Below are 15,442 nucleotides of genomic sequence, written 5' to 3' on the forward strand. Positions count from 1 at the left end.
ATAAAATACATGCAAAGCCCACAAAATCTACCTCTTAACGAAGTATTAAAAAATAAGAATTAAAATTCTAATCTTAGGTCTCTAAAACCTACATTCTGTATGTAGCTAAAATGTACACGTTTAACTAAATTTAGAACCACTGGGAAACTTACCCTGTCCACATGGTGGACTTCTGCCTCAAAGTAAGCAATGTGGATTCAATTCCCATCTAGGTAGTTCGTTTTTTTGGTGGTTTTTTTTTTTGTCTTAACTTCAGAAGATGTAGCAAAACAATGTGTTACAGTATCCGTAGGATCTTGCTAGAATGAATATATCTTAGTCCCCACATTACTAAATTGTTCAACACCTAGAAATGGCGCACACAACATACAAAAACTTTTAAGTCTAGGGGAGCCTATCAGGTCTGTTCTCTGACTGACCCAAATGGGTTGTACATGTGAATTCTTCTAAGCTTATTCTGCTCAAAGCTAAGGGTACGGTAGCATACAAACACCTCTAATTTAGAAACCAACCTGTTAAATGGGTGCTCAAATTGTTTTCAACATATATTTGCACGGAGTTGGTCAACTTTCAAACACCATTAAGGACATAACAATCAACTGTTGAGGTTTTTTTTTTTTTTTTAAATAGGTAACAAGAACGTAGGTAACTCAAAGAAATGAATCTTTGTTTTATAAAGTTTTGCCTTTACAGTTACATTTGACATGAATTTTGAATTTTGTTCATGGACAGTGGGATTCAGCTGCCTAAAAGTCTAATGGGTTGTCCAAAATGTATGAATGAGTGGAAAAATAACTAAAAAGAATCATAAAACTGTGTAATTGGAAAAGTGAGAGAGAGAGCATCTTACTAGCATCTTACAATCAAAAAACCAGAGACAATTATCCCTTTTCCTCAACAAAATCCAATCTGTACTGGGTTCCCTCTTCTGAAATACCAAGGGAAAGCTCAAAGCAAAAAGCAGCAACAAGCAACAACAAGGCTACTGCCAACAATGTGACATAACATATAAAATCAGAACCAACATGCATTATCTGCAGAGTGAGTGCGCAATTACAAATAAAGTACTGAGCAGAAGCACAGAATGAAAAAAACAGCAAGAAAATCACGACCACGCCAAAGCAAACCTAAGATACCAATGATCACAGGTATCTAAATATGAAAAGTCACAGCACTGAATCAGAAAGAATGTACAAAAGCCAAAACACCACTCTGTACAACAATTAAAAATGTTTATACCTGACAGGGAAGTAGCACATCGTAATAACCGTAACTAGCTGAAGACCAGACTTGCCCTTTAACCTTCAGCTAAGAACACAAAGTTCCAAAGAACTGTGGAGCTTCTTGGCTCTCCAGGTAAGAGGGAGACATCCGAAGCATAATGATGTAATCAAAAAGGTATTTACAATTGTAATGATTACTTTAAATGACACCACATTATTTCAAGCACTTTCTTCACTTTTTTTTCTTTCACATACCACTGCCTGATGTTAACACTGATGATTTGATCATGAATGGTTAAGTAAAACAGGAGCAGTGCCTATCCCTCTGGCTGATGTCCTGCAACTCTTCATCTGCCTGAAGAACAAAGAGCAGAGAAGTCTGAACAGGAAAGCTTCGTTCTCTGTGAAAATTTATTCATTTTCATTTAAGCAGCATGAGCACGTACCTCTAGATAGCTCTTCTCTTGCCGGCACCAAGTATATTTGACAGGATTGCCTCATCTCTTTCTCCTATGCCTTTGCAAAGGAGAGGTAGAATATGAAATCTAGCACTCAAATTCTACAGTTACCCACAGATTGGTGAGTGGAGCCAGAGGTCAGTAACATCCAGAGGTTTTTTAATTATGGCACTACTGGAGGCTAAAAATGATGGAAAAAATAATTCATGGACAGAATTTTGATACGCTCGTACCTGACCCTTCTTGGGTCTTAATAGCTTAAACTGATAGCCTAAGATCTAAATACCAGTTTCTGTTATGATTCAGATGATGACAGACAAATATTTTCACGTATTCCTGATACAAACTGGATGATTAGTAGGATACTTTCACTGAACGTGCCTATAGAAAGGACAGTCGGTCACACAAGTAAATGGAGTGTAATAGTTCCATGCTTCATCCTCCGGTGAGACAAGATGCTTCTTCAAGCTGATTGTGTGGATGTTAAAAGTATGAATATTTTATATTTGTGCTTTAATCAGCAAGAAAATTATTAATGCTGACATGTAAAGGCATTGTTCTCGGCTGCGCAGAGCCTCAGAGGACATTATAATGCAGGTTTACAAGCAGTCCACATTCAGAAACTCTTTGGATTCTTTTCAATGAATTTTGGTGAATGTATTTTCAGCTATTCATGAAAAATTACCCTATCATTCAGTGATTTAACAATTTGCAAATCTGCCTCAATAATTTTAAGGCCCAGACTGAAATGCCTACTGGTTTCTTACAGTAGTAAAATTGGGAAACCTACCCACGTTAGATAGTTTCCAGAAAACAAAGCAAAAACAACAACAACAAATTTTGGCTGGAGATTTAGCTCTCACAACAGAAGCTAAGTTACAGAGCTATGAAAAAACTGCCAGTTTTGGAGATATAGTTCCATTTTTAGGGAGCCGAATCTATTAACTACATTTTTTTCAAGGAAAAGAAAGGAAAATGAAAGGGGTCTGGATAGATTTCTGGCTTCTCTACCAGCGTACTTGCACAGGAAAGCCAAGATAGTTCAGCCAATAACTGACAGTTGTGGAGAGCACAGAAAGTGCCATAATGCAGCTAAGCCATGAAGCTGGTTATAAGGAGGGAATTCTGATTTATAAGAAAGAAATGTCAGTATTTTCATGTTTCTAAAAACCTTAGGATTCTATTCTGTCATACTGTTTCACACATCATCTAACATTAAAGAAAATACTCACTTAGAATAAATGTTAAAATAATGTGCTTGAGCCATTTTGGAAAATAGGGAAAATATTCAGGTTTTCAGTACCTTTTATTTCTTAGTTAGTGGTAAGGCAGTCAATTTTCCATAGTTTCATTTATTTTCATTATTGACAAGAGATGTTACAAAGACAGACTGTATTTTTAAAGAAAAAAAATTTGAGCTGTTAGGTTCAACAAAGTGACTAAGATAAAGTGAAAAAGAAACAAGGGACTGCAGGGCTCACATTGCTATACTGGCCAGTTTTTCAGTATTTGATGCATCTTGAGAAAACGAGAACCTAAGTGCCTCAGTTACACTCGTTCAATGCTGCTAGTATCAGTGGAGTAGGTGGCTACACCTGACAAGAGAACCTTCCTTCCCTTTTGCCTCATTCTTTGGGATACTGGAACAAGCAAGAATACAAATTTTAATAAATGTTCAAGATTGTATGAAATCTGTTGCTTTTCTTCCTTAACTAATGGCTCTTCTGGTGGAAAAAAAAAAAAAAAAGAAAAACAAATGCCTATCAGGGAACAATAGATTCTACACACTAAAATGCCCTGAAGAATCTCCATGATTTCAGTCAGAAAAATATATGGTCTTATTAAAAAACATTATATTAGGAACCATTGCTCACTAGCTTGTGAGCGAAACAGAGTAGAGAAAAAAAATCACAAAGGAATGGGAAAGCCAAATGGAAAAACTATACTCGGCAGAAGCTGTCTTTGACAAGCCTTCCTGAGAAATAAGGAAAAATGCAACTTCTCCTTTCTTTTTAATATAGGTTTAAATCCACAGCAATGAAGGAAGAATGATGATTAGCATGTGTATTTGTCAGATCTCATACTGAATTTTTGGGAAGACCTTCTTTCCTATGAGTTTCCTCTGAGAAAAAGCAGCTTTTTCTAACAGGTACTTGTCAGGCACACAACATAGTTAATCACAGAAATCTCTGTCCAGATAGATATGCAACAATTTAAGTAATTCCTAGAAACAGATGTATAAACTGTTAAATCAGGTATCCAAAAAAAGATAAACTTTCATAAATTATACAGTAAATAAATTGGGTAATAGTTTTGTAATTATGTTTTGTTTTATAATTATCTTCTATACTTTTTTTGGAATGACTTCTAGTGCTCTCTACGAGTTACTATTTTCTCTGCATCCAGGTACACAAGGCCTTACTGATCTCTCAACGTTTGGATTTCTCATTCATTGATAATGCAGCATTCTGAGAAACTTCAGATCAAGGAAGCACTGGTATTAGTATCTCTGCAAAGAGATTAGAATTCAACTGTTAGCATGACATACACTTCCTAGTGTACTTGTCATTAAAATATTTGGTATCTAATCTACATTTACGTATTTCTTTTATTAGTATATTTTATTAGTATTTTTATGCAAACAACATATTAAATTTTGTATACACAAACTGAAGCAGGTTTTGAAATATATAAAAACATTTCAGCAGGCATGATCTTTGAAGGTCCCTACCAAGCAAACTGCTCTTTCTGTTCTGCATAGTTTACATAATTTAGACTGGAATTGGCAGGTATGTAATATCCCTGAAGAAAATACCTGTACAGGAACTTTCAGGCCTTCTATTAACTCATATCCTTATTCAGCAACACAAATTTGATCAATGTGAGTTACGATAAATTGCTCTCAGTACCAAGACTGCCTGGTCTATAAGTGTAGGTGTGGTTTTCATACATACCGAATACTGCCTGTCTTCTGCATAACCTCCATAAGGTCTATTGTTGCCTGGATAGACAAAGCTGTCGAATTGTTGGGGCTGCTGGCTGGAAACATAGTCTGGTCTCCTCAGTGGCTGAGCATACCTGGGGCTATGCAAAAGAAAAAAGACATTGTAAAGAAAGTGTATGATGTAAATTAGAGTATTTGTTTAAATAATAAATAAAAATAATAAAGCTTGTTAACTGCATACATGATGTCGATGCTATTGCAGTAAGACAACAAACTGCTCTATCTTTTAAATTCCTTTTACTGCAAAAGACCGCTCATCCTACAAAAGTGAATTTAAAGACATTAATGTGGGATTTTTTTTTTATTATTATTATTTTTTTTTTACAGTAATACATCATAAGTTGACCATCAACATTTTCCATGTTCATATTTAAAAAAAAAAAAAAAAAAAAAGAGGGCTTCTTGATGGACCAAAGTATTAGACAGCTCCAGACTGTTTCTACGGTAGGACCCTGCTGCTTATGAGGAAAATGTTCTGCTATCACTTATTTGTCTCATGGGAAACATGTTCTCTGCAAAAACTGCTGGTAGTATATGCAACACTGGGCAGGTGTTAGTGAGGAAGATTAAAGTAAGAAAGCAAAACTAAGGAAAATGTTTCCAACAAAATAATTAAAATTTTTAGAGTAAAACCATATCTTAGCCTTTGGATAAACCAGTACTCTAGAATTTAGCTGCAGAAAGAAATTCACATCAACTTTTTCATTTTAGTAGTCTGCTTTCCTAATATAATACATCGACACACTTTAAAAACACAAATTTGATCAATGTGAGTTACGATACAATGTGAGTTATTATTACATAATAACGTATTTTGAAGTCATACAGAGAAAGCTGACAAATTTAGTCCTGTCTGCCAGCTCATACTTAGAACCTTTTCTATCACATTCAAGCCACAAAATAACTTATGCAAGTTACTTAGTCAAATGTTTCAGCATTTACTGGATCTCTGTCATGTCACTAGCAGAACTACACAGAAACGATTGGTTTTCAAACCTAAGGATCAAGTGAAAATGATAAAAAAAAAAAAAAAGAAGAAGAAAAGATGGAAGATTGGGACCTGGGCATCCTGGTGGACGACAGGTTGGCCATGAGCCAGCAGTGTGCCCTCGTGGCCAAAAAGGCCAATGGCATTCTGGGGTGCATTAAAAAGAGCGTGTCCAGCAGGTCGAGGGAGGTGATCCTCCCTCTCTACTCTGCCCTGGTAAGGCCTCCTCTGGAGTACTGTGTCCAGTTCTGGGCTCCCCAGTACAAAAAAGACAGGGATCTCTTGGAAAGAGTCCAGCGGAGGGCCACAAAGATGGTGAAGGGCCTGGAGCATCTCCCCTATGAAGAAAGGCTAAGCGAACTGGGTCTGTTTAGCCTTGAGAAAAGACGACTGAGAGGGGACCTGATCCAGGTTTGTAAATATCTGAGGTGTGGCGGCCATAGCGGTGAGGCCAGTCTCTTTTCAGTGGTACGTGGAGACAGGACGAGGGGAAACGGACATCAGCTGCAGCATAGGAAGTTTCGCACGAATGTGCGTAAGAACTTCTTCACGGTGAGGTGACGGAGCACTGGAACAGGCTGCCCAGGGAGGTTGTGGAGTCTCCTTCTCTGGAGATATTCAAGTCTCGCCTGGACGCCTACCTGTGCGACCTGGTGTAGGGAACCTGCTTTGGCAGGGGGGTTGGTCTCAATGATCTCTAGAGGTCCCTTCCAACCCCTACAATTCTGTGATTCTGTGATTCTGTGAAAAATAACAGCATACCTAGAATTATCTAAGTGACTTGGGCCTGGGAGATCATCAAAGTCTTGTCTTCTCAGTACAGCTTTCGGCAGTTGTCCAGTCCAGGCGACCTGTACATAAGGGTTGCACACAGCAAAATAACAAATTACAGAAATAGTTCACTAGGTACGGTGCATTCGCAGTTGCCTTTGGTGGAAAGATGTATAGGATGACTTCTTCCTTGGTAACAAAATATATAACAGTACAGACATGTTTTAACATATATAAGTTCAATTTATCTAAAAGATTCAGTAGAAGGAAGACCTTTAAGTATTTGAGTAACGTGGAAAATGTACGCCTAGGGCGTAACAGAGAAGTACCCAGGTAAGTCTGTACAATTAAGGCAAACTAGGTATTAAGGGTCTTACTGAGTCCAGTGAGTTCTGTTGAGTCTCTTATGATTAAACATTTCAAGAAGATGCCACTCCATAAATAACAGTGGATTTGCCTCAGATTTATGCAACACCAAGTCTAAAATTAAACTAAATACAGTGATTGATAATGAAGGACCAATGAATACTGCTGCTTAAACTGGCTTCTGTCTTCCCAGACATATTTCTAGAGGACGAATGAAAACATCATGAAGAAACAAAAAATCTGTTCTATACTCATAAAACTAATACATTATATTCGTTTGCTAAAGGTATCTTTGTTTAAACAAAAAACAAAACAAACAAAAAAAACCCAAAAAAATCTAATGACCTGAGGCAATTTTCAAAATACAGCACCAGCAGGAGAGAAGCAGTATTCAGGGAAGATCACTTGCAAGAGCAAAAGCTGGAGCTATCATACCAGACTCTCTGCAGAAAACAACCCTGTCCCAGTTGAAACTAAGACACAGATTCAGATCACAGTTTCCTCTCTCGCCTCCCTCAGGCAGTTTTGGTTAAGGTTCCCCAGTTTACAGAATAATATGTGCACAAGGCTGCCACGTTGGCAGCTCACATACTCATGACCATCACATCTAACAAGGAGATGAGGCAGGCAGAATCATTTGTCTCTGGGCTTCAATGTACTGTCTGGATAACGAGGAAGTAGGACATACTACAACCATCATCCAGAGTAGATCATTTTACAATAAGATTTCTTTCCTCAACTAGACGTGCAAAATTTGGTCTAATTCATGCCTTGAAAATTATAGCATTATTTACATGATATTCAGAATTATTTCCAAATTAAACAGCACCATCTGCTGGTGAAGGCGTCTCATACCATTTTTTTTTCCATTAATATACTCAATTTCCAAGATACTAATAGTTCACAAACATATTTAACAGGAAATAATACATCTGACTACATTCCCTTCTTTCTTTTCTCTATAGCTTATAAAGTGTCCTCAGACAGTATACACTCTTTAAATAAAATAATAACTTCAAATACAGAATGAGAAAGTGAATACAAAGACACAAAAATATACTCCTGTTCATCTTTCTTTTTATTTCACATTTCCTGTTCTGATTTTGAAAAGTATTTATCCACCTTCTCTTGTGCTAACCACCAGTTCAAGTGAGAACCTCTGGTATAAAGTACACCTTGCGTAATGGAGAAACCTGACACAGCAGTTAGCCTAGACCAGAAGGCAACACCTGGCCCTTCGTGGATCCACATTCAAAGAACGTTGCTGGACTATTTAATTTTTGAAAAAGCACTATTTTTTGCTTAAAACTTCTGCCTCGTTTCATTTGACACTGCTTAGTTCTTGCATTAAAAACAGAGAACTGTTATTTCCTACATTGTCTCTTCTCATACAGAAATCAATATTGATGGCTCTGAAATTCCAGATGTACTACACGTTCAGCCAGTTTTTCCTCTGGTGAAATGTAGCTAGTACACAAATGAAACTGTAGGTGCAGCTCATCAAGCAGTTTTAATGGGTTCAAATCTGACAGTAACAATTTCTTCCTCTCTGGCTGCGCACTACTGCCCTTTTTCTTGCACTGGCACTATTACCAGTAATAGCATGCAATGATTGAGTTTATGAGCTGATCAGGCTGAAACTAGTTCACCTGGCAGCTAGAAGAGAACACTGATAAAAAAAGGAAAGAGGCCAGAACATGTGCTTGAGCTCATATTCAAGTTTTCTCTCTTTTTAACACTGATATTCTATTTATTTGGATATAGTTTCAAAATAATACCCAGTTCTTTGTTTTCTCCTCTGCAAGCTAATTTCATGCTTGATGAAGAGGTTCATACATTTAGATGAGACCTTGGAAATCAAATGCTAGACAAATAAAACTAAGATCTTAAACTGAGGTTATCTTTAGTTTTACAAGAGGACAGCTTTATGCTATTCATACACCACTCTGTTGAACCACAAGGTCATGTTCAATTTCCACTAGAAAGAGGAACACGTGATGCACAGCACAACATCTCTTACCCTTGGTGACTGCTGAGAAGCATGTCCCAGGTTACCAGACAGTTCGTGACTAAATGTAGGGTTGTGGTGTACTTCTTGGTATGGAGAATTTGTTTGCTTCCTGGTGGGGAGGAAGAACATGAATTTAGAGCATCAGCAAGTTTTGTGTGTCATAGTGAATCTTTTTGGGCTGCAGATTTGTTCACAAACTGTACCATCAACTGAGATTTATTGGGGCAATGATACTTGCAAGCTATGTAACACTGCAGTTCTTCAATAACACAGGACACACCAGGAATACATGCTAACAGGACACAAGGAAAGTGTAAACAAAGTGTTGAAAGCAAAGAAAAGCTCAAATTACCAATGGGTAATGTTTAATCTGCAACACTTGTCAGTGTTTAGCTGATTTCTTGTTTAGTTTTCAAACGTGAGAAAAGCAAGCCAATCCTTCACAGCAAATATATCAGCAAGAAAGATTTGGTAGTCTTGAGTTAGAAGTAGTAAATGCACATCTTAGTATTTAAAGCTTGTGTAAAGAAGAGAAACAACGACTTTGAATGAAGTTGTGAATAGTGTGGTAAAAGATGAATAACTTAAGGTGTTTGATTTAGGATTAAATTGTACAAGGAATACTTTGGTAAAGGATGTTATATGGTAAACTTGTTGATTTAAGTATCAAGAGGTTGCAAATTAATCAGAATACCAGACTACTTTTGCTTTATTTTAGTTTTGATTATAAAAACATTTTTAACAGTATCCAGAGTAACTTACCTGGCTTTTTTACCTTTACAGCAGTAGACACACTGAAATATTGCAACAACTAAGAAAACCAGGGCTACTGCAGGAAGAACAGATACTAGTATTAAATCCAGTGTGTTCCAAAGCTGGTTACATTTAGGGCCCATATACCAATACTCCATCCAGCCCTCTCTGTAGTAATCACATCTGCAAATAAAAACATTTAAAATAATGTTGCTAAAATGTAAGTAATACAAAAAAAAAAAAGCAAATGTGATTTCATGCAGATTGTGAATGAAGATCAACATCCACTTTCACACAGCACAGTGCTGGGTCTAGATTTCTTTCTTTGTTAACAATATATTTCACAAGCACATTTACATGAAAAAGACCACTACAACCCACCTGCAAAAAGGTTTTTCATTTTTACATTGACAAGGAACTTTGGCAGGACAGAAGCCGTCACTATTACCACTGCAGTCACCAAAGTCCTCAACTGCAGTGCAGTTGGCTGTAAATTAAAAACAACAACAATAATAAAGAAAAACAACTTAAGACATTTATATGGTAGCATACTGTTATCAATGTGTATTTCCAATTACATTAGAGATTTAAGCTTCATATGATATACTCTGCAAAAAATACTAAATCTTAATTTCCAGTGACTTGTCCCTTAAAACTTTTGAAATGATTGGAGAAATTAAGGCTTACCAGCTCAATTTACTTTGAATTTACAACAACCTTCCAGATAGACAGCAAAGTGTATGGCTGATATGATTATAATTTTTATCACATTATTTAAATATGACTATAGATGAATTATAGTGTGTATAGTCTCTGGATCATTGGCAAAGACTAGAAATCATGAAATCCATTTGGGACTCAACTTCTCAAACTATAAACTCAAGCAAAACCTTTTTGTATGGTTTTCTTTTAGATTATTATTCCTCATTTTACTATAATAAAGGATTTATTTTGCATTAATATGGCTTTCTCCTCCCACTCTTTTACTGTACATGCATTGTGGGTTGTAAATTATGATCCAGAAGTCAACTGCTTACAGTACTACAGAAGTACATGGATGTCCAGAAATAATTACCTCACCAGGAAACCACTGTCAAACCTCAGAAGTTATCACATTTCAGGCCTACAACCCTACGAATTCTTTGCTATCTGTTTCTTTCCTACACAGGATTTGGCCTGAACGCTGTCCTCATCATTCACACCAACAAGCTGCAAGCTGAACCAGAGGTTCTGGTACAAAGCTTGCAAAGTCTAACATAATTCCTGCCTGCAGTAAAGCATTGAGGGACACACACCTGAAATCTTCACATGGAATGTACTACTAAATGATCAACCACTGGATAAATGTGAGGAAGATAATTAGAACTGAAAGACTTGCAAGACTAAGCACCGTTGTTATATTCAGAAAAAAAAAAAAACAACCAACCCAACAACCAATACAGCTGAATATTATTTGCGTAACTTTTCACCATAAGATAAACTTTTGAAGTTTGAATTAAGACCGTAATATTCAGTTTCATTGCTGAGTCATTCGCAATATAACAATATCTTTTCTTTCTAAAGGGTTTAAGAACAAACACTTACAGGAAATCCTCCCATAGAACAATCTTCCCAATCCTATATATAAAACATAAAACAATCCTACCAATCCTATATACATATGCAAGTATTTCTGATTCTGTTATAGTTAGGTCTTCATTTAAAACATTCTTTTCAATGCACTCTGGCTTCATACTCTTAATTACTCATCATTTTCTCCATGTTAATCTCAAAAGAATTCAGTTTACTTTCTATAAAAAGGATGTACAACTTCTTAAAACCAACATACTGAGTATTTCTTCCAACTGAAAAGAAAACTGTCTTACTTGATTAAAATATATCCCATCTGACAGGTTGGCTTAAACAGTCCAAAACTCTTGGCAGTACAGAACTCAAAATCTATGAAACACTTCCTAACAAACACACACAAGCAGTTAACACACAAACATCTTAATACTTCATTGTTTTTCCATAATTAAAAACTCCGTCTACCCAAACAGTTAAGAGAACAGTTAAGAAGCAACGCCACTGGGCTTGCAATACTTCAGGAGTGCCTCTAAAGGTTAGCCAAGTATTCAATAGCAACATTACTCTTCTAGCAAACTATAAAGCAAAAATGCATTTCTTACGTTCTTGACTCAGAGAATCACCAGCCACCAATAGAATGAAAAACAAGACTTTAAGAATGGACATCCTGAAGCCAAACATGGTAACAGACAGCTTCTCTCAGATGATGCTAGCAGCAGAATGAAGTTTCTGTTACTGCTGTTGACCACAGCAAGTCAAAGATCATGGATTTTGAGCTTGCTTTATAGCATCATTCTCTATAAAAAAAATTACTAATTAACTTGCATCAGATACAACTTCCTGGTAAGCGTTCCACTGCAATTCATTTTACGGTAAGCAAGTAGTTCCATAAAACGTTCATTACCCTTTCAATTTCTGAATACAAAGAATTCCTTTAACAGCATGACTTCCAACATGCCAAGGTATCTGTCACAAGCGTTTATCTGTTCTCCTTTTAGGTGTAACTTACCTTTTAAAGATAGCAACTCTGAATGTATTTTAATATAGAGTTCCTGGAATATACAGTGTTTTAAAACACATTAAAAGACAGCAACCTGAATACTGGAAGTTGGTTATTTGTATTTGATATTGGTCTTAAGATGTTTGTGCTTTCAAAACAAATGAAATCTGGCTGCAATTATGGCTTCTCTGATTGCTAGACACTGCTGCAGCTCATATTATATTACTAACACCACTTTCTTCAATCCACAACCAGCTTAATTACAACACATGGTTGCAATCTTTTTGATTTTTTCATGATTTCTAATGAAATAATTTCTATGATTTTTCCGAAACTTTTCCCATAGTTGGGCATGAAATAGCATACATGTACTTCCTCATTATCGCCACAATAATTATGAATTTTCCAGTCGGATTCTAAAAGGAAATAAACATTTCTGAGCTTACTAAACAAGGCCTTTTGCATTTTCAAATGCCTTTGCATCTCTTCTTTTTGCAGATGTGGAATTACAGTTTTATTTCAGTCCAACTTGCAGATTTATTTTGATATTCTTGTCTGGTAAAATGTAAAGGCAAAATCATGCCTGTTCTCCATGAATAACTGCACCAGGTTTGAGTCCCAAAGCACAACAGTTCAATTCACTACATTTGGAACAAAAAACTTCATAGCATGGACTTCTTTCCATAGATTATTAAAAAAACAAGTAGACAATATCCATAAACCTGCTTCAGTGACTGCGTGTTATTGGTCTTTTTGAAAAGTTAAAGCCTAAGTCACAGCTGGGCAGAGGTTGTGTCAAGCAGTCCTGTGTATGTTCTGGCAAGAACCAAGTCAGAACATTTGTTCATTTCTAGGATAAATAAATATCTCAGTTTCTAGAAGTAACTACTACTCTCCTGAATCAGAAACTGGGGTTACGATTATGAATTTCACCTCAATGAATGTTGATGCTGTTTGTTCCTCTGCCACTCTACTGCACAAACAAACTATTCTAAGGTGTTCTTTGATAGGAATTTCTGCTAGTATTTTGTTATGACCTTAGTGAAGTTAGTATGTCAGAAAAACTTATTTATTTTACATGAATGTTTACTGTTGGTTTTCTCAGGACCTCTTCAGTCTCATGTTTCTGATTCTCTTCTGGGACTGTTTTCTTTCAAGCCTGGCTTTGACACATGCACCACAAGCTGCTTCCAAATTTGCCCAGCAACAATTCAGGACTGTTCTAAAATTCTACCTCATCAGCAACAACTTAGACAGGAACATGACACCTTTTCCCATTATATTGCCTTCCCTTAACCACTTTTTAGAGACTTACTAGAATCTTCCCTGCTGACCAACTGTAGAGTATTTAGAAGGGCATTTCTCCTCAAAAGCGCAACTTAAAAATATGTTTCTGAGTAGTTCAATTTCAAAATTAGACAGTCTGTCCAGTACCTTAATATAACGTTAATGCAAAGGATCACTTTGGTCACACTGTACTCAGTTTACACAACAATACTCATGCAGCTTCCACAGTAGGTCAAAACAGCACAGGACAATTTTGTTCTTCCTTAATGTTAAATGTTCCCTGAAAATAATTCACTACACAGTAATACCCGCAATCTGCAGCAGTCTCTGAGTGAATGCCTTGCCATCCTGAAGAACACACAACAATAAATGGAGATGCACACAAAGTTTGTGAAAGATTAGCTAGTTTGTAGCTTAAGTTCAAACATTAGTTTTAAGGATGATGCTCTTAAAATTTCTTCATAAAACACTGCACAGATTTATTTATTTTTTTTCCAATCAGGAACTGCTGCTCACAAAGACACACAGAGCATAGTTAAATTACCAATGAAAGGTAAAAATTAACCTTTATTTTTTAAAGGATGAATAATTATCTGTAAAAATCAATGCCTGGTATATTGTACATCCTTCTAACAATACAGCTTTGACTGAAAGTCAGACCTTCAGCTCTGCCAGAAGAACAATATTTCACAACATTCAGCCTTCCTCATCCAAGAAAAGAGAAAATAACATATAGCCTGTAAGACAACATGTAATCTTTCTTCAGATGTAACAAAGAAGCAGAAGTACCTGTTTGTATACATACTTTGTTGTTCTAAATGACATGGCGTTTTCCCTCTGGCTCCAGTTCACAACTACTGAATACTAAGCATTAAACACAGATAGTTCATGTTGTGGGATAAAAAAAACATTTCTATCTATGGCTTTTAAATTTGATTAAAACAAAAGATTCAGGAAAGCTTTAATTAGCAGACTTTACTTAGATGAGTTGTTCTATTGATGTGTACTACAAAAAAAACAGACCACTGGCTGTCTATTGCACAGTGGGATTCTACTGAATGCAAAAGATTTGGACAAGTCTCCACAGAAGGGTCAGAGAGGCCATCAGTAGGTTTTTCTTTTTAGTGCCTACTTACTTAAGCACTAAACAATGGATTAAGTTTCTGCCACACAGACCAAAACTGCTTTAAGCTTTTCATTTCACAGTATACTAACTTTTTTTCCTCACACTGCCCAGGTTTCTGGAACATTGAAAAATCAAATTATGCATTTTACAGCTACAATCTACATATTAATGACATCTAGACTAATTCTACAAGGCTGTGCAGTATCCTTATCTGGACACCAACCTGTGCAACCTGCTGTAGGGAACCTGCTTTAGCAGGGCTGCTACACTCAATGTCTCTGGAGGTCCCTTCCAACTTCTACAACTCTGTGACTCCATGAAAGTTACTGGCTTTACGTTACAGGTCAAAGCAGGTCAACTGCTCTTTGCTGTAATCTCAATTCCAGACCAGCTTCAAGACAGCTCTGGATAACACACTCTACTACCATTGAATTGCAGAGATTCCAAAGGAGGCACAGAAAGCTAAAAACTTCTTGGATATGTTATTACAATCGCTACAAATGAGGCTTATGAAAGTTAGCAGCAGTTAAAAACACAGCCTCACTTTAGACCTATTGTCTGATCACAGCAAGGGAAACACCTAGAATTTCTTTCAGTTGTTTCAGGATTTGCCAATTTTTAGATTTCCTTCTGCTTAGCACTTCAGCCTGGTTTGTACACTTGCTTTGATCTATTGGAAGAACTCATCAGTACTGTAGTTATACAAATAATAAATATGATACTTCTCAAATGGTTATGATTACACTATTTTCTTGACTACAGCTTACTAAAAGCAACTTACCTAAGCTTTTTCTTCACCAAAACCCTGCAATTTAAAAGAGAAATTATACACAATATGCACAAAGTGCATATTACTGCTCCTTTTCAGAAGAGTCGGCGCTGTAATACC

General features: G+C 36.4%; 1 protein-coding gene across 1 annotated transcript; it reads right to left on the reverse strand.

Moving 5' to 3' along the window:
• Positions 1–3,412: 3,412 nt before the first annotated feature.
• LOC104912175 (uncharacterized) lies at positions 3,413–11,903 on the reverse strand. Its single transcript, XM_010715252.4, has 7 exons — positions 11,743–11,903; positions 9,956–10,061; positions 9,584–9,757; positions 8,831–8,930; positions 6,436–6,524; positions 4,636–4,765; positions 3,413–4,190 (listed from the first exon to the last, which is right to left on the reverse strand). Exons 1-7 carry the CDS (start codon positions 11,819–11,821, stop codon positions 4,182–4,184), a joined length of 687 nt encoding a protein of 228 aa, XP_010713554.1. The 5' UTR covers positions 11,822–11,903; the 3' UTR covers positions 3,413–4,181.
• Positions 11,904–15,442: the final 3,539 nt, after the last annotated feature.

This window comes from Meleagris gallopavo, chromosome 9, assembly GCF_905368555.1.
Source record: "Meleagris gallopavo chromosome 9, MGAL_WU_HG_1.1, whole genome shotgun sequence".
Lineage (NCBI taxonomy): Eukaryota > Metazoa > Chordata > Aves > Galliformes > Phasianidae > Meleagris > Meleagris gallopavo.